Source organism: Centropristis striata, chromosome 15 (assembly GCF_030273125.1).
Source record: "Centropristis striata isolate RG_2023a ecotype Rhode Island chromosome 15, C.striata_1.0, whole genome shotgun sequence".
Taxonomy (NCBI): Eukaryota; Metazoa; Chordata; class Actinopteri; order Perciformes; family Serranidae; genus Centropristis; species Centropristis striata.
Window position 1 is genome coordinate 15,522,905 of NC_081531.1, and position 24,430 is coordinate 15,547,334.

The 24,430-nt window shown below is 38.1% G+C and overlaps 1 protein-coding gene across 4 annotated transcripts in view; it reads left to right on the top strand.

Annotated features, from left to right (window-relative positions):
* The first annotated feature begins 267 nt into the window (after positions 1 to 267).
* Positions 268 to 24,430, top strand: part of cadm1a (cell adhesion molecule 1a) — a 395,256-nt gene continuing 371,093 nt past the window's right edge. For 2 of the 4 annotated variants that reach the window (XM_059352242.1, XM_059352243.1), the window contains exon 1: positions 268 to 421. In XM_059352242.1, the coding sequence (XP_059208225.1) occupies positions 349 to 421 (73 nt within the window). In that variant the 5' untranslated portion in view covers positions 268 to 348. The remainder of the gene's footprint in view (positions 422 to 24,430) is intronic. The other 2 variants (XM_059352244.1, XM_059352245.1) reach the window with 1 other exon arrangement.

Sequence of the window (24,430 nt, forward strand, 5' to 3'; positions counted from 1 at the left end):
TTTTATCAAATGAGAGGCAGGAGCATGAAAGAACTAGGAACGTTTTCCATCATGAGGATGGGACTCATCCAATAACACCACGCACGCACCGCCCTTTTCACCACTCCTGCACAACAACACAGCGTTAAAAGCATTGGGAACCTCGCTTTAGTTTTTTAAAATTCTGAAAAAATTCTAAGAGTTGTTGAATATGAAACGCATTCACGATAAGTAAAACTATTTATCAAAACTGCGAATTAACTGAATATGGTAAATAGTACCCTCCCTTTTTCGCATCTCATTAACTGAGTCCCGTTGTAGCTATAGGTGAAGCTGCCTCTCTCTGCCATACTGAAGCAGGTGTCCAACATGGCGAACACTGGCAGCGGCTCTCTCGCGACTATTCTCTTTTTATTCATGTTTCAAGCGGCTCTTCTTAAAGGTAGGACTTTTCCTTTTATGTCTAAACGGAATACACACTTTCCTCTCAGATTTTCTGTGGATGGAGATGGAGGAGTGTAATTTTATTAGCGTACTGGGCGGTTTTTGAACGTGCGCGGCAGAGCATTTGGATGTATGATGTTGTTGAGCAAGTAAGAAAACCTAACTGTCCGTAAAGTTGAAATACAGAATGGAATGAGCAGATTTATGTGTCTGCCACGTCTAAGCTACTACCAGGCGTTATAGATACGCTGCCTAGGAATACATCACTTTGGTCGGCTCACCATTATAAATCGCTTTGCTGCTACACAGCTGGCAACTCTTAAATGTAGCCAATTCTGTTGTGAAAACAAATAGCGTGGTGTTTTAGTCGCTTGGGAGGCACAGATAAACACATTTGGCATGCTTAAATGGGTGTTTGTTTGCTCAGTCCCCCAGCTTGGTTACTTTTGTGGCATATTGTTCGGAACGGAGCCTGGACTGCTGTAAATCACAGAAAACAGCGGTGCGTTAAAGTGGAATATGCAGCAGCCCTGCCAACGTGCAGTTTCAGCAATCGCCACAGCAGCAAACTCCTTTCACGACTCGGTTAATTTGTATTGGCGCAACTAACTTAGATATCCATACAATATAGTAGGTATCTTGAGACCTACTAATAATTGCGTGGCTTTTTGACAAGTTCGGCAGAAAAATAGCTTTCGAATCAGCAGTTATTTTCCATTTAACCACTGTTTCTTAGAATTCGTCCACTATGGGTCATCCCGCTGGATTTCAGTGAGTAGACTATCAGAACGGCGAGTGAACCTTATAAAAGTTGTCATTTTAGTGAAACGTGTGCTGCTTGGTGTTGTAGATGTGTGCCGAAGTGATAAGCATGTTAGCGTGGTCCTCGCGGTGTCTTAAAATATCCCCTCAAGCGTATATACTCTTGCTGCTCAACAAGAGAAACTTAATTTGCCCGATATTTCAATTGCTTTCCATGCTGTGTTTCCGTGATTTCGGGACTGCGTTCGCAGTATAGCATCAAGCATGGAAACATCAAAGGTTCTTGCGGGTGTAGTAATCTGAGTCATCCCCTTCAAGAAGCGAATAGGTTAGCGATGAAGCTCGTGGGGTAAAACTGCGACATTAATTTTAGACGCTTTTGGCTTTTAAACGATTTGAAATGTTGTGATAGATATTTGCGAGTTGGCGGGCTGCGGAACAGGCACACACATTTATTCACCACACTAGGGTGAGATAAAGTGTTGTGATACATGTTGACAGGATGGAGTCAGCGTTTTAAACGCTTTGTGTTCAGTCGGTAACTACTGATGGATGCGCGTTTGGTGTTATTTATCTTTGCGCATTGATACAATGAAGATGTAGTGAAATAATAGTAGTCGGGGCAACGCAACCCCCACAGCACGCGCGTGCTGTTTCAAACTAGAAACGTTCAAATAGGTTGCACAATTATATAACTGGTTAAACTATGTCTTTGGGTGAGTAAATTTCAGCATATTATATTATGTCAAATCAGTTCTGTCACAAATTATTCCAAACATAAAGTTATTCAACGTAAAGCTGCTCTATTTAAGAATATAAACCTTTTTTATGCTGAGTTGCAGCCTCTGTAATGGTGAGAATGACAGGGAGGCAGATGTCGCCGTTTGTCACATTGTGGATTATCCACCAAGCTTAATCCATTACGTTTTATCTATTAAAATGGAACCACACTGATTATGTTTTTTTCATTCGACATGTCAGTCCTATAAAGCACAGGAAAGTTGCTGGTGTACCTTAATGTAAATGGCTCCCCTGATTTCAAACAAAGCTCAGGCCACGCTTGCACAAAGCATATCAATTATTTACCTCCAGTGCATGCTGTAGGCTCACATTGTGCTAAGCATTGCAGGATGCTTTTACATTTTTTTTTTTTTAACACTCAGTACAAATACATGCAAGTTGGTAGTGTGGGAAAGAATTGCTTTGCAGTCAGAGAAGGCTGCATTAATTAATTTCACCCTCACTATAACTTCCATTTTGGCACACAGGCTAACCTCATACGGTCATCAAATCACACAAGTGCTTCAACTGAAATGGATTTATGAGAAAGCATTCACAGTTCAGTGCATTCGACTGCAATGGCTCTTGTTTTAGATGAGTCAGAGTGGATATAGTGCACCTCGTTCATTCTTTGGAAATAACCTATCAGTGATATGTTTCATACAATTTGTTGATCACTGGCCTCATACATGCAGAATTAATTGGCCATTTTAACTGACTCAAATAGGAAGCAGGGCTTTACCAGTCATGAGTCTTAAATTGTGCTCATAATATTTCAGACTATCCTTGTGTATTTAAACAAATTGCAAGTAATAGCAAAACTAAGATGACCACCTCTTTTTCTTAGAAAAAAGACAAATCTAAAACATTTGGTAAATAGAGAGATGATGCACTGTAAAATACGTGATCACAAAGTACCACTATAGGCACATTCAGATATGTAATACATTTTGTATCTTAATTAAGTCTGCACAAAATCCTATGTCATTGCAATTATGAGTTTGGCTTCTACAAATAAACTTTGAATTGGTTGTGACATTTTGTATTTGCAGTATCTGCCTAGTTCACTGGTTTTAATATTAATTCTTGATTTATAGATTTGTACATTTTAATCTAGTTTTATTTATACTGCAGGCTAAATGTTCTTAGAAAAGATGGAAAATAATAACAAAGAACCCAATACTGACTAAAATACCAGTGATAATTATGCAGCCCTATGGTGGTTAAAGTTCCACCCAGGCATACATTACATTGTTTTGTGATCTTTATACAATTCCTACATAATTCTGCATGGAGGCATTTAGCAAGTCCTATTGTAATGCAGATTATTCACTTGGAACACCAGGGGCATGGTACTTTACAGGTGGTATTAAAGAGTGCTAACACAGCATGCTCTGACCACAGGCTTGCTGAGACTTGAAAACTTGGTTAGGTAATCCATCACTGTTAGTGAGAGGCATTTCTGCTTTCATTTTTGTGAAGTTATGTAATGGTGTGACAGTGCAGGTGAGAGCAGGGGCTGTTTGAGGTGTTCAAATGCAGAGAAAATGTAAATTGATATGACTTGACCATGACAAGATGGTTATGCCCTGAAGACAATAAAGCTTCACTAAGTGTGGACCATAAATGTTGTTTTTCTCTCCAGCAAAACAAATTGGATGCATATTATTCGAAATTTGGCAATTCTGTCTTTTAAAAAAATCATCGTACTTATATTAAGCTCAGACTTGACCTTTGACCTTTTTCAGTTAGTTAAGGCACTTTTGCATTGTCTGCAAAATAATAAGAAGGCATGCAAAGGTAAAAGGAAAGTTCTGTTTGATCTCCCACTTTGTTGTTGATTACATTAAGCATTGCACTGTATGATAATTTTGACCCAGATAGTCTAGTGATATATCATCAAACTATGCACTTGATATGATATAATACAAATGAGTATACATCAATTTGTATGGGTTTTTAAACCACCATTGAATGTATTGACAATCTCATTGGGACTAATTTGGGTAAACTGACATTTTTGTTGAATTTAACAAAACCTTACATTGTAATGTGGAATGTATGAGGTTTATTTGTGAAAAGCTTCAGCGTATGACTAGAAATCAGAGGCAGTACACCATAACTTAAGCACTGTAAAACAGAACCTGTGTGGGTAAACAAGGCAATCAAAGCACAATGAAACACAGCCAGAGAATCAAAAGTGAAGTATGGGACTTAAACATTACCCTACTTCTTTTCTCAGTTAACGTAATTTCTATGACTCTGGATTCTGATCATATCTGTTATCTACAGTCATGGAAAAAATATTAGACCACTTTTTCCCTTCAATTTATTGTTCATTTTAATGGTTGGTACAACCAAAGGTAGATTTGTTTGGACAAATATAATGATAACAACAAAAAAAGCTCATAAGAGTTTAATGATTTTGGTTATTATCAAGAAAACCATGGAAAATGGCTAGATATCAGCTCTTAAATTAAACTCTTATATGCATTTTTATTATTATCATTATATTTGCCCAAACAAATGTACCTTTAGTTGTACCAGGCATTAAAATGAACAAGAAACTGAAGAAAACAAGGGTGGTCTGATATTTTTTTCCATGACTGTATGTGATGTTGCAGTATATGAGTATCAGTAATGTTTGCAGTAGCTTCAAGCATTGCCAGAGAACCCAACATATTTCCCATTGATAAGCATTTTGAAATGATAAATTCTATATATGTTTTTAGCGTGCAAGTAGTCATGTTCCCTTTAGACAAGGGACAAGAGCAAGTAGATCCCTCCAGAACTTATTAGGCTTCTTTGTAGAGGTACTGCATGTAATCCATTTATGTTCTTATGGCATTGTTGTCACACCTTTGTTGACTGACACACAGCTTACTGTACATCTCATTGGCTTGAGTTCTATTACTGATGGTTAGTGAAGTAGGTAAACTGGAGGATGCCATCTTTACTGCATCATTGTGATGATTTAAGGGGTATTCCAAACTCTACCTTCATCAGGAACAGTGATTTGATGAGATGTCCTAAAGGTTTATGATGGCATAACTGCAGAGAGTTTTATTTGTGTATAGGTAAAGGCTGCAGTTTGCATTTATTTGCCTTGAATACAAAATGGATCTCAGGCGTGATTGTTTACATCCAGCCCTTCTATGTGACAGCTAATTTAAAATTTGATCTCCATGTTGCCTGCATGTCCCTTGTCGCCCTCGAGCCTGTTGAGCTTTTCACATAAGATTCATTGCTTCTCTTAGAAAATGAATGGTAGGAGCTGTGCTCAGCACGTTCAATCTTGGCTTTTTGGGAAATTGCAGCTTTCTAGAAAGTCCCCACTTCATGGGCTCTTCAAGGCCAGAAATGAGAAGGTGAAGTAACTCCAGACATCAGTTCTGTTCATCACTTATCCAGCATGTTAGTCTCGCATTTCAGATGTGATTAAGAGACTGGTATGATGCTCCCTCAGAGGAATAAGCTGAGATATCTGAATGCTGCACATAAGGCAGTGCTACTTTGTTGATGAACCTTCTTCATGCTGAAAATAATGTTTTTCGCAGAGCAGGCAAAGTTGGTCTATCAATGAAGTTCATATCATCGTAATATGCTCTTATTTTGTAATTCTGACTTAATACAATCTAAAGTAATAAAAAAAACTGAAAATAATAAATTGTTTGTTTTTTCTTAAAAAAGCTCACTAATAAAATTGTAACTTCCGATTTAAGTTGCTTCTGTGAGCTGATATAAATGTAAGTGATTGTGTTATATAGGAAGAGGATATCCTGTCATATGAATTGCAGGCCCCTGAATAGAATTATATTTGAATTGTATAATGACAGACTTTTTGAGATCAGCAAATACTGTATTGTTGTCCAAAGAATCCATATAATATTGTCTCTTGGTGAAACCAGAGATTTACACTCTTTCAGATTTGTTCACATCATGTAAAAAATATAGGTGCTTCAGGGTTCATTTGATGCTGACATGGAGATTTATTGGAGATTTAGTGTCCTTTAATGATCTAAAATGCTGTTTCACACACTTTTCTACCCTGACAAATATAATTGACCCTATAGTTCTTTTTATTGCCTTGTAAAAACTTGAAAATTGCCATTGTTGTTATCACTGTGAACTGGCACAACACATTGACTATATGGACAGCTTCCATTACAAAGAAATCCTGCATCAGACTCGGTTGAATCCTGTTCAGCGTGGTTTGGCTCTGAGTCAAGCCGGTAGGAGCCCTGGTGATGGAAAACAGGTGTGTAAATGGACTTGTTCTCCCTCTGTGCCCCCCAGCAGCCTCTCCTGCTGTAATGAAGAACAATGGCTTTATTCCTGAAGGGAGGGGACCCCGAGTGACCCCCCTCCTCCTCTTCCTGCTGCCCCAGCCAGTCTACAGTGACTCTGCTGGCAGGCCAACAGATGACTAGGCTGGGTCGCATCTGGCCTCTGTGCACTTAGTGTAATCAAAGAGAGAAAAAGGTTTATGGCCTACTTGTTAGTGAGCCGTCGACTGATGGGATGTCAAGTACGCACCCTCCGATTCCAAATCTCTTGAGGGTTGGGGAGGGGGTGGGTTAAGTGGGTGGGCGTGGGCAGCAATCTGCCATCCGGAGTGCAGCCTATTGGCCTAGGTATCGAATTAGACTGTGCTGTACAGTTCGACAATCTGGCTGAGTGAAATGAGTCAAATTTCACCTGACGTTTGAATATTTATGATCATATTTACATAATGTTGATGTACAAAAGGCTACTGAGGTGAATGCAAATATTTTCCAAACATCTCTTGCAGGAGTCTTGTCCAGCTGAGGCAAGTGCATACAAAAAAATCAGTAAATCAATTCAAGAGTAAGAACGACAGAAAATTAGAGTCTACGGAGCTAAAGCAAGGATGCATTTATTCAGGGATTAAAGCAAACATGTCGTGTATACAGTATGTTTTCACTTTGTCATGACCAGCTTTACTTTCCACACTCCCAATTAGAATTTAAAGGGGCACTCCAGATATTTTTTTAAACACATTAAGATATGTGTAGTCTTTATGGCTGGTGCTGCACAGACAGACTGTGAAAACAGTTGTACAATGTCTTTTGTGGCTCTGGAGGAGCTTTGTCAAGTCTGAGAAAATATCTCTGATGATGTCTTCAGGGTTTTTCTCAGCTTGGGCTTGGACACTACAGATTTACAATAAAAAGCTGGTGTTAAAAACTGGGGGCATGGAGGGTTTTTTTTTGCAAGACATCAGCAGTTTTTTTTAGCTTGACCCAAACTGGAGACTAAAACTCTCAATATCTCAGCCTTTACTATCTCGTTATCGAGCATTCTTGTTTTTTAATAAGTCCCTTGTGTGTCTCTAAACTTTATGGAAGCTCCAATGCAAAATCATTCTTTTTACCTGGATTTTACCCCCAAATTAAGTTATTTTCTTTGGCTTTTCAGAGGAGTTGTATGCTGTACTGTAGAGACTGGTCTCCCCTCAAACAACCCTATAAGTCGATTGTACAGGCAGCAAATACCACCCATATTTCCGTTTTGAGACCGCCTTCTAGCGGCCGTAATAATTTTGAGTGATGGCGAGGGGGAGTATAAAATGGGGAAGTTGCACTGGAGGTGGATGGCATTGAACAGATGTCGGACTTTAACCTTTTTCACAGAAGTAAATGATGCGATTTAAATCATCACTGAACTTCCGTTCCTCATGTTTTGTGCATCACATTTTTTCATAACTATGACACTTCTGGTAGTCACATCCTCTTAACTACTTCACTTCTGGCATTAACGTATATTTATTTACATTTTAAACTGTCTATTATAACACCTAACCACAAAGTTAGTAAGTTATTTTGTAGCCTAAATTCAACGAAACGGTAGCCTTTTCTTTATAACCGTGAACCATACATGTATATATAATGACGCTCTACTCTGCTCTTGGGTGGTATTGACAAATAACCTATTCTGTTGTTTAGGTTGGAGATCATGTTGCACTGTGTATACACAGTAATTGAAAAACGTATTAGACCTTATTAACCAAAATTATTATCAAGAAAATCATGGAAAATGGCTAGATATCCGCTCTTAAACTCTTACGAGCCATTTTTGTTTTCATTATATTTGTCCAAACAAATGTACCTTTAGTTCTACCAGGCATTAAAATGAACAAGAAATTGAAGAAAACAAGGGTGGTGTAATCTTTTTTTTCCATGGTACTGGATGGAGCTGCCTGTATCATATGTGGAAACCTTGTAAGCATTTAATCTATCAGCAAATCTTTAAGTATTAGCCTCTGTAGCTGCAGACATAGATATTTTGGTAACCTAGACACAATTGCACATCAGTTCAAACAAGTGAGACCAAATCCAGTTTTCATGTGATTTGCGCTATATCCATTGATGGGACTTAAGCACTCCCTCCCTCTGTCACTTCTATTTTCCTCCTTTCACTTTTCTCATTCAGAGAGAAATGAGCCTGCTAATATTTTGAACATTTACTAAATAAAGTCAGTGCAGCTGTCATCTTTGAGAAGGATTGACTTTTTTTGGGACAAAATGTTTCTTAGTCATCACTCGCCGCTTTTCTCTCCTGTCTGTCTGCAGTACAGCAGCACCATGGCTCAACTGTCACTGTCAGAGACGCGCAGTGATTGGCTGTTCTGCGCTACGTCATGCATATAAAAACACGTGATTGGGCAAAACGGCCAAGTGAAGACAGTCAGTCCAGCCAGCTGACATCTTACTTTCTGTCCATGAAGCAGTTGTGTTAAATTTATCAAACTCATCATCAGACACTCTATGTCATCTATGTTGATTTTCTGCTGGACTGCAGTGCAGCCATTTTCATATCTGGCTTGTTTCAAGGGCTTCTCTAATTTTATCTTAAGTCTCACAGAAAAATCCCATTATTTGAATTAACTGTTTCAAAAGATGGACATTTTGTCTCATGGTTTGAATTTAAAATATTCTTGTGTCAGGTCAGTTACCATGTAGCTTTAACATGACAGCTTCAGGCGAAATTAACATTAGTTTTGCTAAGAATTTTAATAAGCCCCAGAGCATGATTCGTTTTTATTTTGGTAACCACCCGATTCTTCCTGTTGTGCTTCCATCAGGACCCTGAGGACATCTCATGTTGTGCTTCAGGCATATTGTAGAGCACAGTGTTGTATTAGACCTGACAGTATTTAAAAACAGTGGCCCCTGCAGCAGCAGCCGGGATCCAATTCAATTTCTTGCTGTCTGACAATATCAAAACCACACAATGGTGCTGCCTGGGCTAACTTTTAAAAAGTTTGATACATTCTCATTAAGTGAGGTTGGGGGCTAAAATTGCCAAACCACAGGTTCTTTTAGTCAGCAAGTCATGTTTAAATTTGATTTCATCAGCAGGCTGTCGACGAGAATTCAAGATCCACCTTTAAAGAAAAGTGTTTTCACTCAAATTGTTTTTTTTATTCTTTCATCGGGAAACAATGGAAAAAAAAAACTGCACTTTTACTCTGAAGCCCAAGGAGGAGCCCTGGCAACATCAGAGAGCAGCCTCAGGCAGGTGGATCTGCCCCGCGCCTCTGACACATGGAAACAATCCTGACCAAACACTGACAACTGGGAGAACTCACACACGTATATGATCACAAGCCAAGAAAACCCAATTACATAACAAGAAAAAATGTGACTGCAGCAAAAAACATCCAAGCAAATGTGTGTTTTGAAAATGTATATATTTATTAAAAATACACTTTCATTAAGAAAGCACATGTCATACTATTATAAATATGATAATGGCAACTGTTGAAGCATAAATGACTGAAATAATGAGCTTTAAATGGATGTAGTCCTTGTATAAAATTACATAGATTTTTCCCAAATTCATAGTGGCGCTGACTGAATACATGCTTGTTTATATTGCTGTGTAGTTGTTGTTAAAAATATACACGGCAAAAAATCTTAATTCTAGTGTTTATTTAGCTGAGATAATCTGTTCAAGTACAACATTTAAGTCATCTCATACAAAATACAGTAATGTTCAAAATAATAGCAGTCCAATGTGAATAACCAGATTAATCCAGGTTTTTAGTATATTTTTTTATTGCTACATGGCAGACAAGTTACCAATAGGTCCAGTAGATTCTCAGAAAACCAACAAGACCCAGTATTCGTGATATGCACTCTTAAGGCTGTGCAATTGGGCAATTAGTTGAGAGGGGTGTGTTCAAAAAATAGCAGTGTAGCATTCAATCAGTGAGGTCATCAATTTGGTGAAAAAACAGGTGTGAATCAGGTGGCCCCTATTTAAAGATGAAGCCAGCACTTGTTGAACATGCATTTCTCTTTGAAAGCCTGAGGAAAATCGGTCGTTCAAGACATTGTTCAGAAGAATTAAAAAGTTGATTAAAATGTTGATTGGAGAGGTGAAAACTTATAAAGAGGTGCAAACAATTATAGGCTGTTCAGCTAAAATGATCTCCATTGCTTTAAAATGGAGAGCAAAACCAGAGACACGTGGCAGAAAACAGAAGACAACCATGAAAATGGATGGAAGAATAACCAGAATGGCAAAGGCTCAGCCAATGATCAGCTCCAGGATGATCAAAGACAGTCTGGAGTTACCTGGAAGTGCTGTGACAGTTAGAAGACGTCTGTGTGAAGCTAATCTATTTACAAGAATCCCCCGCAAAGTCCCTCTGTTAAAAAAAGGCATGTGCAGAAGAGATTACAATTTGCCAAAGAACACATCAACTGGCCTAAAGAGAAATGGAGGAACATTTTGTGGACTGATGAGAGTAAAATTGTTCTTTTTGGGTCCAAGGGCCGCAGACAGTTTGTGAGACGACCCCCAAACTCTGAATTCAAGCCACAGTACACAGTGGAGCATCATGATATGGGCATGTTTCTCCGACTATGGTGTTGGGCCTATTTACCACATACCAGGGATCATGGATCAGTTTGCATATGTCAAAATACTTGAAGAGGTCATGTTGCCTTATGCTGAAGAGGACATGCCCTTGAAATGGGTGTTTCAACAAGACAATGACCCCAAACACACTAGTAAACAAGCAAAATCTTGGTTCCAAACCAACAACATTGATGTTATGGAGTGGCCAGCCCAATCCCCGGACCTTAATCCAGTTGAGAACTTGTGGGGTGACATCAAAAATGCTGTTTCTGAAGCAAAACCAAGAAATGTAAATGAATTATGGAATGTTGTTAAAGAATCTTGGAGTGGAATAACAGCTGAAAGGTGGGCTGCTGTGGCTCTGTTGGTAGAGCTTTTGTCCAGTAACCGGAAGGTTGGTGGTTTGATCCCTGACCATGGCAGCTACATGTCGAAGTATCCTTGAGCAAGATACTGAACCCCAAATTGCTCCCGATGCTCTGTGTGTGAATGAATTCTCAATGGTGTGTGCCCTGGTAGCCTAGGCCACCAGTGTGAATGGGTGAATGAGCGTAGTGTGTAGTGTAAAGCGCTTTGGATAAAAGCGGTATATAAGTGCACCCTCGTTTACCATTTACCACAGATGTGAAGCACTTATAAATAACTGTGGTCATACAACTAAATATTAGTTTAGTGGTATTATGATCCAAAAACAGTAACTTGGAAATAGTTAAAGTACCATCAGTTAGACTCTACACTTAATAAAGCACACTGCATCCCATTTTCTGAGGATGTTGAGTTTTATTGATGGCCGCTTAACAGCAATAAATAATGGCTAGTTGGAAGAGATTGTAAATAAGTGTAGACAAACAATATTTCCACTGGAAAGACAAATTGACAGTAACAAAGTGGATATGCCATGTATTTGTTGTTTTACTGATGAAAATGCACAATATGCTTTCAATACACCTGTTCAGATGTCTCATTCATTCCAATTGGTAACTTTTCTAAGATGTTTAGTTCTATAAATGGTGTCATCCTACTCCTATAAATGCACACATGTATTTAACTAGATGTCTTTCAGACAATCAAGAGTTCCAGTTACATGACTGACTGTAGTTGAGCCACAACCCTTTTTTTTTTTTTTGCAAACATGACCAACTGTGAGGCAAGAAGGAAGCTTAAGGCATATTTTAAACTATTAATCATGTTGTTGAGGTGTGTAGTTTGTTTTCAAAGTGATGAGATTTTATACAACTTATATAACAAAATATCATGAAAGATTATGGTCATTTCTTATGGTCATTGGTGGTTTCTTGCCTGGATAAGTGACATATATATTTCTGCCATCATATGGGGGGGTTATGTCAAGGACACTGGAGGAGTTATAATAGTAACAAAATATGGAAGCCCTATAAAACATTTGTGTGGTTGACTAATCTAATCTGTAGTCCCAAGTGAGCCATTGTCAGTCACAGCAAGAAATGTTTTCCATTTCAGTTTTTGAATTTACAAAAGACAACAAGTGGCCTTTGATTGCTCTTTTCCTCCCAGTTTGAGGCCTTCATCATCTTGCTCTGCTGCAGAGTCACAGGGAGGCATCGCTTGCTGTAATTGGGCCCATTTTGCCGGCATTCATAGATACAATGCCAAGTTCAACAATGAATGAATAAGGAATCAATGCATATCATTTGTGCTTTCAACCAAATAAACAATACAGCTGGTGTTCCACTGTAATCATCTGAGAGGAAATGAATGCCCTTCTGAATACAATACAATACAGGTATGCATCAGCCATCACAGCACAGTAGGCATGAGTGATCTGGGTTCTCCCATCTTTCATTTTACATAACACTCCAGCTTGTATTACATTTCAGTGAATTTGCTCCTGATGAGACCCTTCAGGCTGTTTCACTGTCTCACATGGAACTGGATCACTTCTCCCCACTGTGCTCGGTTCCTGTCCTTTGTCTCATCTATTGTAACTCTGGCTTGACTGATATTTTCTGCACTAATGCCAGACAACTGCTGCACAATAATGCACCATCTCATTTTCTTTGTGTCCTAGTTGGATGATGTGGAGGGAAATCTTACCTGCTAGAGAACAATGGGGCCCTCAATTGTGCAGAAATTGTAGATTGTGGGGTTGTGAAGTACCACTTAATTTCATTTAGTGTCAAAATCTGATTCTCTTTGCGGGAAACCAGTTGGGTAATAACACAAAAACGATATCTTCCTGAGTCATTTTGTTTTTCACAGGTCATTATTCAGGCCAAATAACAGTATGTTTCTTGATTAGGGACAAACACTGAACTATTCCAAGAAGAGCATATTGTTTTCATTTTCTAAAACCCACCATTTTGTTGAACCTGGCTCTACTTTTGCTGCAACATCCTATCTTTTTACAATGGAAAGTGTTGGCGAATCAAACGGGTACAAGCGCACATTCCTGCTAGTCTGGTAAGCCCATCCTATCATGTAAGCTCTTTGTCTCTATGTTACCGTTCCAAATGTTTTCAGTAGATTGCCACTAGGCAGGTGCCTTAACAGACAAACCACTGTACCTGGCCCGTGAAGAAGAACTTGATGCATTGTTTAGTTGATAAATGGGAGGCGATATTTGTTCCTAGCTAGGCGAAGGCAGATGCAGTAGAGGTGGGTGATGCCTTCACCCAATTAGCAATAAAAATATTGCAACATGGGATAAACGCTATGAATAAAGTGTGGCCAAAGGTTACTGTTTGGCAAGCAGTGGCCTGTATTTTACGTCATCATCTACAATGCAGTCCCTGATTAGCTTTTCGACTTTGGCAAGGTCGATGTTGGTACATTTTAATTTCTTGATATTAAGTGGGGATAAGGCCAGACTATCACCTAGATCTTACACATTAGGATGGTCTTACCAGGGTACATTCCAGCTAGAATACTTTTGATTGTGAATGGGATTATTCTGTTATTGACCTTTTGATTGACAGTGATGTCTTTGGTCTCCGCACCCCGTAAAGGTTTCAGTTGACACTCTGCTGTACATTGTACCACAGTTATTTTTGTCACAAGGCATTGTTTTTGAAATTGACAACACTGACAAAGTGAAAATCAAAGTGATATTTACTTATCGTGGGATAAATTGATTTAACTTAGTACTACCAGCCTATAAAATTCTACATAGCTATAGGGTTGGGTGAAACAGTAGGTCATAAAATATTTGTTTTCCAAAGTGAAAAATAATGGCAGCAAGATGCGTCCAAGGTGAGTTGATCTGTATAGTAGTTCTGTTTTTGTTCTATTGGGTTTATTATTCCGTGGAGCTGGCAAGCTCCTGACCACATTGTCACGTTCTCTTGTCTACCAACATGAAAACAGAGTTAAAGCAGAAATGGCATGTTGGCATCAGAAATTGATTATTTTGCCCAGTGAGTCTGTTCAACATTGAGAACAGTAAGAATTGGCAGCAAACATCTTATTGATGATGACTATAAAGAGGATATTCAATGTGAACTCGGGGTTTTCCTGACTCACAAAGCACCTTTGATGGAATGCTATGCTCACGGTGCTTTCAGCTGCAAGCCAAGGCTCTCTGCAGTTTGGCCCTCCAAAATCTAGTATTTCTACAGGGAGGATTTGCTGTAAATCGGTGGCAATGTTTATTAAGACTTATTTTGACTTATGGGTCTTAGCTTGACCTTATTTTCTATGTCAGATAAGTTGCAGAATATATAGACAGAAGAGGAAGCATGTTTATCAAAACACTAAGACAAAACCATATGCAGTAGTATAATTGTTTTTATGGTTTATATATACATTTTGACCATGTCTTATTGCCTCAAATATATCTTATGTTAAATATATGTTGCATCTCGAAAACTACTTAATGGAAATGGGTGTATATTTGGTTTGTTTATTTCTTGGAACACAATTAATCAGGCCCTGGAAACAATGATATTGTATTTCAGCAAGTAGGACAAACCACCCCATGCTCTCTATCAGCTTCCGATTTCCCGGACTTTGAATCCAGTTCACTGTCTTATAGAGCTCTTGCGTAAAGAAGACATGCAGTAAGATAAAAAAAATATGAATATTTTAAATAAAGCACCATATAAACAACAGAAGGAAAATAAATATATTACAGTTAAAGGCTGCATTTTGGGTGGCATAGTTTTATTTTACAGAAAATCAATGATATATGAAGTGGTTCTAATATAGCTACAATGTTGTAACAAAAAGGCTTCTTCCTCTGTAGACCCACCCCCTCCAGCACTCCCATTGAATGAGCACTCATGGAGAAATCACATCCTGCGGGAGGGACAGATACCAATTTGTCCACCAAAGGGAGCAAAAGCAAAGTGCCTGCACATCATGCTCCCACACAACTTTAATGGACGGACAACTCTTGGAACCCAGGCCTCTCTGCCACGTCGTGGCTCTTTGCTGTTTGACCTCAGGACAAGCTGTTGGGCTGAAACTGTCGTCCACCCTTCCATCCATCACAACTTCTTTTGGTAGTGGGGCTGTGTGTGGGCTTTGTGTTTTCTCCATGAGTTCTCCTTAGCCCAGCACTTAATAAGTAATGTTTGTACTTTACTTCTAATTATCCCCTAACAGTAGACCAAATGCAGTGCAGCCAAAAGACTCTTTGCTCTGTGTAGGAGGTGAAGACTTTCTGTGAAATGTAGGACATCGCTAACTGAACTTAAAACAAATGAGGCAGACTGAGACAAAGTGTCTACAGATGCAATAGCAACTGAAAAATCATTAAATAACAATGCAGGGAACATGCCAGATTGATGCGATCTCCTTGGAAAAAAGAGGGCAGTGGTGTGTTTATGTGTCGTGGGCTTCTCCTCTTGCCCAGCCCTAACACAGCAAGCAGTGGGAGCAACTTTAAATGAGCTAAAATGTCCAGTTGGTACATGAGTAAGCTACTATTTATTTTTGGGGTTTACTGAAAGTTGTTTAAAACACCATGGGAAGGGTATGTGTCTCAGGCTGAAAATAGGAATGAAAGGAAATGTTTGAACTCGGCCGTTTTTCCAAAGCAGTTCCTGCTGCTTTGAAGTGTGTAATATTTGTTGGGCTTCACTTGGCTGTCAGATTAATACCTTCTCGACTGAAAATGAAAATGGGTGAAGGAGCAGTTAATCCGCATAAGAATATTTTTTGAGGATGAGAAGCTGCGAGTCTAGCAAACTGTCTGCGTATTGATTGGGTGTCTGGCATTGCACAGTTGACCTGACATGCCAGGATCATCTAATTCCCTGTACATTGCTGATTGCTGAACAGAATCGGGGCTTATCTTAACATTTTTTCGGAGTTAACCGGTTATGATGATACAATACCAGAAACATGGCAGCAACTGCAAAGCTAAAGAAATGTTGCATTCTAAACTTGTGCATTTCAGGGGCTGCTGACCTTTTGAAACTGTTTACTTGAGGTGATATGGCTGTTTTCCATTAATAATTGATCCGTGATGAAATTATGTTTACTTAGGAGGTGGCAAATGTTGTCAGCTTCACCTACGTGCCATGCTTTGCAATGAGTTATTTTGAGGCAAACTGGAGTGACTTAACCTTATACCAATGATGCTAGGCAGTAATTAACAAACATTGTAGATCATTGTGGGATGCTGGTAAAAACGCAATGAATCAAATGCAGAATGGGTATATATTTACAATAAACAAGTTTCCAAGTTTGAGGTGTCTTCTCCTTGTGCTGTATTCAATTGAACATAGGTTGCCAATTATTTTTAAATCATTGCACTCTGTTTGTATTACATTTTTCACAGCTTTCCAACTTTCTTACTTGGAATCCACCCACACTGAAAGGCGAAGGGGGAGAGCCAAGTAGACAGATGTAGTAGTAGCAGAAAAACGATATAGAGAATATCCACATCAGGGTTGAGTTGATGTACTGTGAGTGTCATCAACCACTGAGCCCAACATTGTGGTTTTTAAGCCCCCTTTCTCAGAATTGACAGTTGTGCGCTAATGGTTAATTGACACATATATTTTGTGGATTGGCTCCCATAATGGGTTGGGTGAATGCCTATTTAAAAAAAACAACTAAAAAAGACAGGATGAGTAGTTGAGGATGGGCTCTGAAAGGGCTCAAAAATGCAGTAAAATATTTCAAATCCAAAATACATACATGTAAAAAGTATAAAAGAAAGTATATAAATGACAACAATGTCATCGTCTGTTGCAATGTTTCCCTGTGGACACCAGTTCATCCAGTCGTCCAACCCTAATCCACATCTACCATATGGCTATTGTCTTACCTTTCACCATTTTTAAATTTTGTAAACAAAATTGACCACTAGCTAAATAGACCTTTGAGTTTACATACAGTGACTTGAGTAGTTCATGATCCAAGCCTATGGACTGTCAAATTGAAATCTGAGACAATGCACACACTCGCCACCACCTACACAGCCACTTAGTGTGTCACTTTCACTGTACATCCTCCATGTAAACTCTGACCTGTTGAACAATTCTCGCGGAGGATGGTGCTTTGCTCAACATACATTTATATTGCCTCCTACACCAGAATGATTGGCCAATAATTGTAGCTCAGAAAGCTCTATTAGAGCTTCTTGAAAGCCATATAGCACCATTATACTCACATAGGAGCTCATTCTTTATTTATATATATATATATATATATATATATATATATATATATATATATATATATATATTAATAATCTCAAAAGCTTCTACAGTAAGGCAATAATGTGCTCTTGTGCCGAGTTTCTACTTGTAGTCTTAAAAAGACTCTAGTCTCAAGACCTTTTTATTCATGGCAATGATGCCATAACATTTTTTTTTTAATGTAAATGTGCTCTATTGGAATATAAGTAAACATGTAAGGGGCATGTGGTTGCTGGTGTCCAGTGTGCCAGAAATATGAGCAATGTTACAGCATAATTACAACCCACTTGAGGTTAAACAAATCTCATTTTGGAATAACGACTGCATTATTAGGGTTTAATGGTTGAATTGATAATACATTGGTGATTCGTTTTTTTTTTTAAGTTTCTGTCTTTTTAATTTGGTGAAATATTATCTGGTCATTCAATTTAATAAATAATAAAAGCAGCATAGTGTGAAAGAGCACATCAGACAGTTAAAATCAATTCATTGCGTCCTCTGTCACCCACAGATGGTGCCACTTCAATCTCCTTCCTATTTTGTCACGCTAATGTGCTGAAAGATGACAAGGGTGGGTCATTTTAGAGCAAAAATAGCAAAGGCTGAGTGTGACGGCCATGTCAGTCTGCCTTCTATTTTGTCTCACTAATGTTTGGAAAAATGACATCTGTGGGTCATTTCAGAGGAAAAATGGCAAAGGTATTAGACTGTGACCACAGATATACGACTCCTACATCTACTGTAATACAGAGATGAACCCTGAACATTTCATATAAGACTGCAACAAATTTCCCATTAATCATATGGGGTTACATTAATAATTCAAGACTGTGAGCTCTCTTATTAAGTCCTAAAATGCCAGATACCATCTGGGAATTCATGCAATAAGAAGTGGGTGGGAATTTTGCTTCTGAATATGATTCTTTGTTGTAATTTGAAATTTCTGTTGAGCTTCTGATAAGTTAAGAGACAACATGTGTATATCAGTTAGAAGTATGTTGGGTTAATGCTTTAAGTACAAATTGTAATGGATAAATGTCTGGGTAAGGATATAATAAATAATAGGGTAAAGTCTGCAAGGACATTTGTTTAATACACTTTTTGTGTCCGGGCTTCTGTAAAGTTTTTATTCCAAAATGGTTTCCTTCATAACACTGATTTTAAGGACAGTGATTCATTAGTAGGCACGACTGAACCATGGTGAGACATTTTGGCATTGAGTGCACGGTTGTTTTAATTAAATATCAAAATGACCACAATTAATCAGCAGACAACAGGCTTATTGAGGTCCTGATTCAAAGCCCTCACCTACCTTACCCCTCACTTATTAAAGATGGCTGCAAAAGAACATTAATTCAAGTGACAACGGAATAACAGAGCGTTTGATAGACCAAGCTGCGACTAATACTTTTAGATAGCTGTGGGCCAAACACATCTGTTGTATTGTTTTCTATTTGCTTTTCAGATATTGTTTGATCAAGAATGGGTAGGCTATTAAATTGACTGTTTCATTATAGTAGATGTCGTCATTGTGACATCAGCCATTGGTTTAGGGTCTCCAGTTTGGACGCCTTAAGTTGGCATTTTAGTTCATTGCTGACAACATATTGTTGTTTTGCAAACATTTTTTTTTTTTTTAATTTAAATACATTTTTTGTAATGCCATTTTTGTGAATACATTACAATACTTGGTTTGACCATATACTTTTGTTAAATAAAACATTTCAAGAAAAACATGTTGATAATTCTCTAAGATATAGAGTAAAGTAACTCTAGTATGCACTGAAGCACTAGTATATCTAGGACAACCAGTTCTTGACTGAATATGATTATAGCATGTATATGTCAAAAAGACATTCTTGGCTTTATAGATGCTGTTTATTTTTATTATTATTTTTTACCACATCCTGCTTTATTCAACATACTGCTCTTTCCCAAAGCGACTGTTCCAATCATACCCTCCCCCAGGCCTCAAAGAGTCATTGGTTGCCCCTGACCTTTGTACATACTGTATATATGCCCCGCATTTCTGCTAGAATATGAGCTGCATAACACATTGATGAATGCTGATTAATTTATTTTTTTCAGCTGATAGAATGGGCCAAGATGGGCATCAAACATGTTGGCATATTCATTCCGAATTCAGAACAAATCAATGCACCCCTGGCAAATTCTCTGTCAGCAAGTTATTCTGACTTTATGTATCTATAAAGAAATGGATTCTGTTGGTCAACTACAGAACTTTGTTGTATTTGGCTTTTGATTAGTTCATAAAGCTGGAAACCCCTGACTGTTCACATTAGTCAAATGGAGACTCCTGTGGTGCCACACAGATTGAAGCTGCTGGGACAAGAAGCAGTATTTTGCAAAAGCTGACACAGCCACTTCCTATATGATTTTGAGCTGGTGCCAGTGAGTGATTTACCATGGCTTAGAGACTGACAATGTGTTTCCCACTGAAATTAATGAGCAGTTGGAACAATTGGACATTGTTTAATGGAAGCTTAGCTTGAAGGAAAAAAAAAAACGTGGAGAAATGAAGGGGCTAGTTTTGTAATTGCTGTTCATTTAGACTAGGCATGTTGACTGTCAAGGTTGGGGTTGAACTCTTACAGACATTTCAATAGGTAGAGAGGTTGGTGCCCTACTTACTTAATAGTCACTGCTTCATAAGCCATCTTTAGAATAAGTATTGGATTATGTGTGGGTGCTGCTTGGCCTTGTGGTTGTTCAGAACATGCTTGAATTCATAAAGTGTTGTTTTTGAAAGGCTTCTTTTGCAAATATTGTTATCTTGCTGTATGCTGTTAATAACTGGCTTCATAGAGACATTTTTGTGAGTTATCAACAAGGCCGTAATTGCCATCAATGCCAATGAGATAATATTCTCTATTTGGTGGTTCGTTTCTTATAAATTATTATTTTTTTATTTATTCATTAAATTATTTTTTGTAAACTTTTGTAAGCCAGGTTATTTTTTTACAACCCAAGACTTTCCCAGGTATTTTGAATTCCTGCTATGGCCCTGGTTTTACAAATCTGCAAGTAGTATTCTATTTAACACACTGAATGCACTATGTTTGCTGTTACCATAACAGAATGATTAACTAAAAAAAATGAACATCTAAAATTTTCTGAGGTTGTGTTGAGGGAACCTCAATATTCTTAAAGTCCCCATTATGGCCGTGCTTATAAACATCTCTGTGTTATGATTTGTAACACATTATACACTGAATAAAGTGTGGAAATTAAAGTATAAAAGTGAGCAATTATTTTCACAGCAGTCAAATCTTGTTCTGACGGTGCTGATACTCCTACGTGGACATTGTGGCCACAATATACCTATCATAACTTCTGAGGCAACAAACGGTTAATAAAAGATACACATTTATCATACCAAAATGAAAGGGAAAAAAAAAGCAATATTCTAACCTAAAAGTTGCCTCAGAAAGCTCTCCCTTCTTCAGCTAATTAAAATTATAATTTAATTCATTTTAAAAATAACATTTTAAAAATAACCTTCACCTCAGTGATTGTAATCAGGGAACCCATTTGGAGTTTAAAATGTTAAAATTTAACAAATTAAACATGTTCATGATTCGACTGATAAATTGTGAGTCTATGAAAAAGCCAGAACATAATAAAAAAATAATAGTTTGTTATTGAAAATGCTCTTGAACAATGCTTTGGAAGTCTAATCAGGGTAAATGACACCGACAGATTTGAACATTGTATTTAAAATCTGTAAAATACATATCTTTGAGGCTTTTTTGACTAAAGTAATTCTTCCATTATTATTATTCAGCTAAGGGAAGCTCTGCTACTGTTTTCAAGAAAACAAGTGTTAAAATGTTTTTGAACATTTTGCGTTGCTATATTAAGTTCCATCATTCCATGACAATACTTCCATATCTTCCAAAAGCTCTGTTATTACACTGCTGGCTTAACTCTGCTGAAGTCAACGTACATAGACCGACTACTGGAGGATCACTCACGCCTCGTTCCCCCCCTAACCCAGCACAGCCCCATGCTGCAGGCTTCCTCTGAAGTTTTGTTTTATTAAAGTTCCTGCATGTATGGCAGCACAATCAGGCCCCCCTCAGAAACAAGGGGATTATGGTGCACCCAGGCTAGTCTTTGAGAATAATCAGTCAGGCCTGTGGAGAGGCAGCCTGGTAATTTTCCCCACTCGCACTGCCATCAGTGTAGCATCACCATGTTGCTGCATGGAATAAATAGTGCATCAGTCAGCCTCGGCTCTTCATGCTGTTTTTACTACGTGTCTCTGTGTCTGTGCGTATGCATAGCCTGCAGCCATTAGAGACAGCAGGGTAGAGATGGTTAATAAAACTTTAAAAAGCTTACCATTATGTTTTACAACAAAATAACTATTTCAATTTATAAACCGTTTTATATAAATTGTACCTTATTAGAAAGTGGTACCGAATAACATTAAATCAAGCATTGCATACAATATACCTTATCTATATCTTTCCCCTGGTTACTTGATGGTTTAAATTGCCAAAGTCATTAAATATGTGGCTTTTCACTTCTAGTTTTCCCTGAAGCTTAATAAGGATAAATATTATATTTAATAAAAGCGTAATAATTCTAATGTACTTCTTATGCAAGCAGAAGTGTTTTTAATTCAAGCCTAGTGGGGTGCCTCCACTTTTAAAATGCTGCGTAAACCTTTTTTTTTCTTTACCTAAATCAGATGATGTAAAACCATTGCTCGCACTACCAATCCCACTGAGTAACAACACTCTCTTCTACAGATATTTGTAGTTTTTAGCAGGTATTAGCTCATTGTTTTTGTTTACCATGTCTATATGATTTAATCCCCCTAGCTGACTTGAGAGTGAGAATTTCAATATATAAAATGCAATGTTGCTGAATCCTAAACTTGAAAACCAGGCATGTACATTTAGGATCAGTGTGCCTACCCAATGGTATTAACCTTTTCAGTATTCATGGTTATATAACACTGCCCATGCATTTTGTTGTGCAAAAATTAGCTCATGCTTGAAGCTAAACTCTATCACCCCCCACCCCACCCCCCCTTCCCCCCGCCCTTTGCTTTTTAACATGCTATTTATTTACGAATGTGGTACCGGGTTGCCCTGCAGTCAGTACATTTAAATAAAGATGAAGACACAAACAAGGTGTGATCTGACCTCTTTGAGTCTCTACAAACAACAACTGCATTGAGTGTATAGAAATATATAATGTAGGCGCAGCCAAACATTCAGTATCCCACTGCTTCCATATTTAGAAGCTTTGAACAGCTTTGGATAACATATCCTGGCATGTGCATGGCTAGGATTAGGCCAGCTTCTCTACTCCCCAGGTTGAAATTAATCTATTACTAATAGGCTCTGTACTGTATAGCCAACTAATGAACTATTTTAAGGTCTGCTGGATTGTGTGTCATCCCAACAATACATTATATCAGTTTAAAATATAAAATAGTTCATTAAATATGCATTCATGTCTTATTGGTTAATATTTTACGACCAAAAGCTAAAAGAAGGGCTGCTTGAAAATTGGAGATTTTTGGGATGGCTCATGAAGTTAAATTTAATTAATTTTATGTGTTTTTATATCTACTGGTAGGTATGCTTTTTTTTGCTTTACATGGCCCCATTTGAAAAAGATTGTGTCGTTTCAATCCTACCCCTAATTGGTTACTTAATTCTAATCCTCATTGATTTTATCCAAGTCTAATGACCTTTACCGCAAGAACTTGCCGGTTACAATTGCACAACACTGTGTCCTTATAAGATGTTGCTTGAGTGTTGAGACCAAATTAACCAAAAGAAACCCTGCAGGTTTTAAATAAACCATTGCAAAGATACTTGTTATGAATGCACCCATTAACAAAAGATGGGAAATTCTCTGGGGTGACCTACACTGATGCCAAACAAAGCTGACCTTTTCTCCTAGTCACATACAATTGCTCACACTTCCCCAAGCAGCCAACTAAACCTTATGGTTCCCTCCCTGCACTTAGCCTTCATCAAATATTAATCATCTCCAAGACTTTGTGACTTCGCTCACACTGTGGTAAACTTATCCCAGCTGACAGAAATATGGTGTGAGCTGCGCTGCTTAGCACTTGCTAATTCATTTTTTCCCTCTCAACCCAAATGGAGCACTGTGTACACATTCATTAACACAATGCTGCTTGCTCTCTCTCATCTAGTGTCTGCTCCTTTTGAGCCCATTAGAAGATATCAACTCAATCTTGTAATCTAATGGAAGTAAGGTCTTTATGAAATTGGAGAATAGGTGAAGATGTATACCTAAATGTCTGAAAAGGGTGGTAAAAATAGAAATACAAGTAGCAGCAATCCTTATTTAGTGAAAATGCACCATATGTATCTTAGCAACATTAAGGCAGTGTTATCAGAACACAGAATTACTTTCCTGACAAAACACAGTTTTGGAAAATTTCTTTGTGAAGAAAATAACTTTTTTCTCTTTGTGGTTTGCCCTCATTTTAGAGAAACAACACTAAATCCTTCCGATGAAATCTGCATGATACTGTATGAAGACGGACCATTCTCTGTGTGCACAAAACTATTTGATGGGAACTCCAAGCAGCCTCCTAAATCCTAACCGCGGGAGGCCGTGTATTTGATATCGAACACATTTCACATTACGGACTATCAAAGCAAAAGTGAATAGATTTCTCTGACATAGTTGTATTTTTGTGCTGTGCGCTGGGTCTCGGCTCAGGCAGGATGCAGTGTCTCCAATGAGCAGGAGGAGCACCGCAACGTTTCAAGAGATTAGAGGTTGGTCAGCCAGAGGAACCAAATCAATACATGCTCTCAGGGAAGGGATTGACCATGCATTGATCCAGACCTAACAGGAGCTGGAGATGCACCAGACCACTAAAAGTAGAGGTCTGATGATTACAGTATAGCCCCCTCACAGCTTGATTT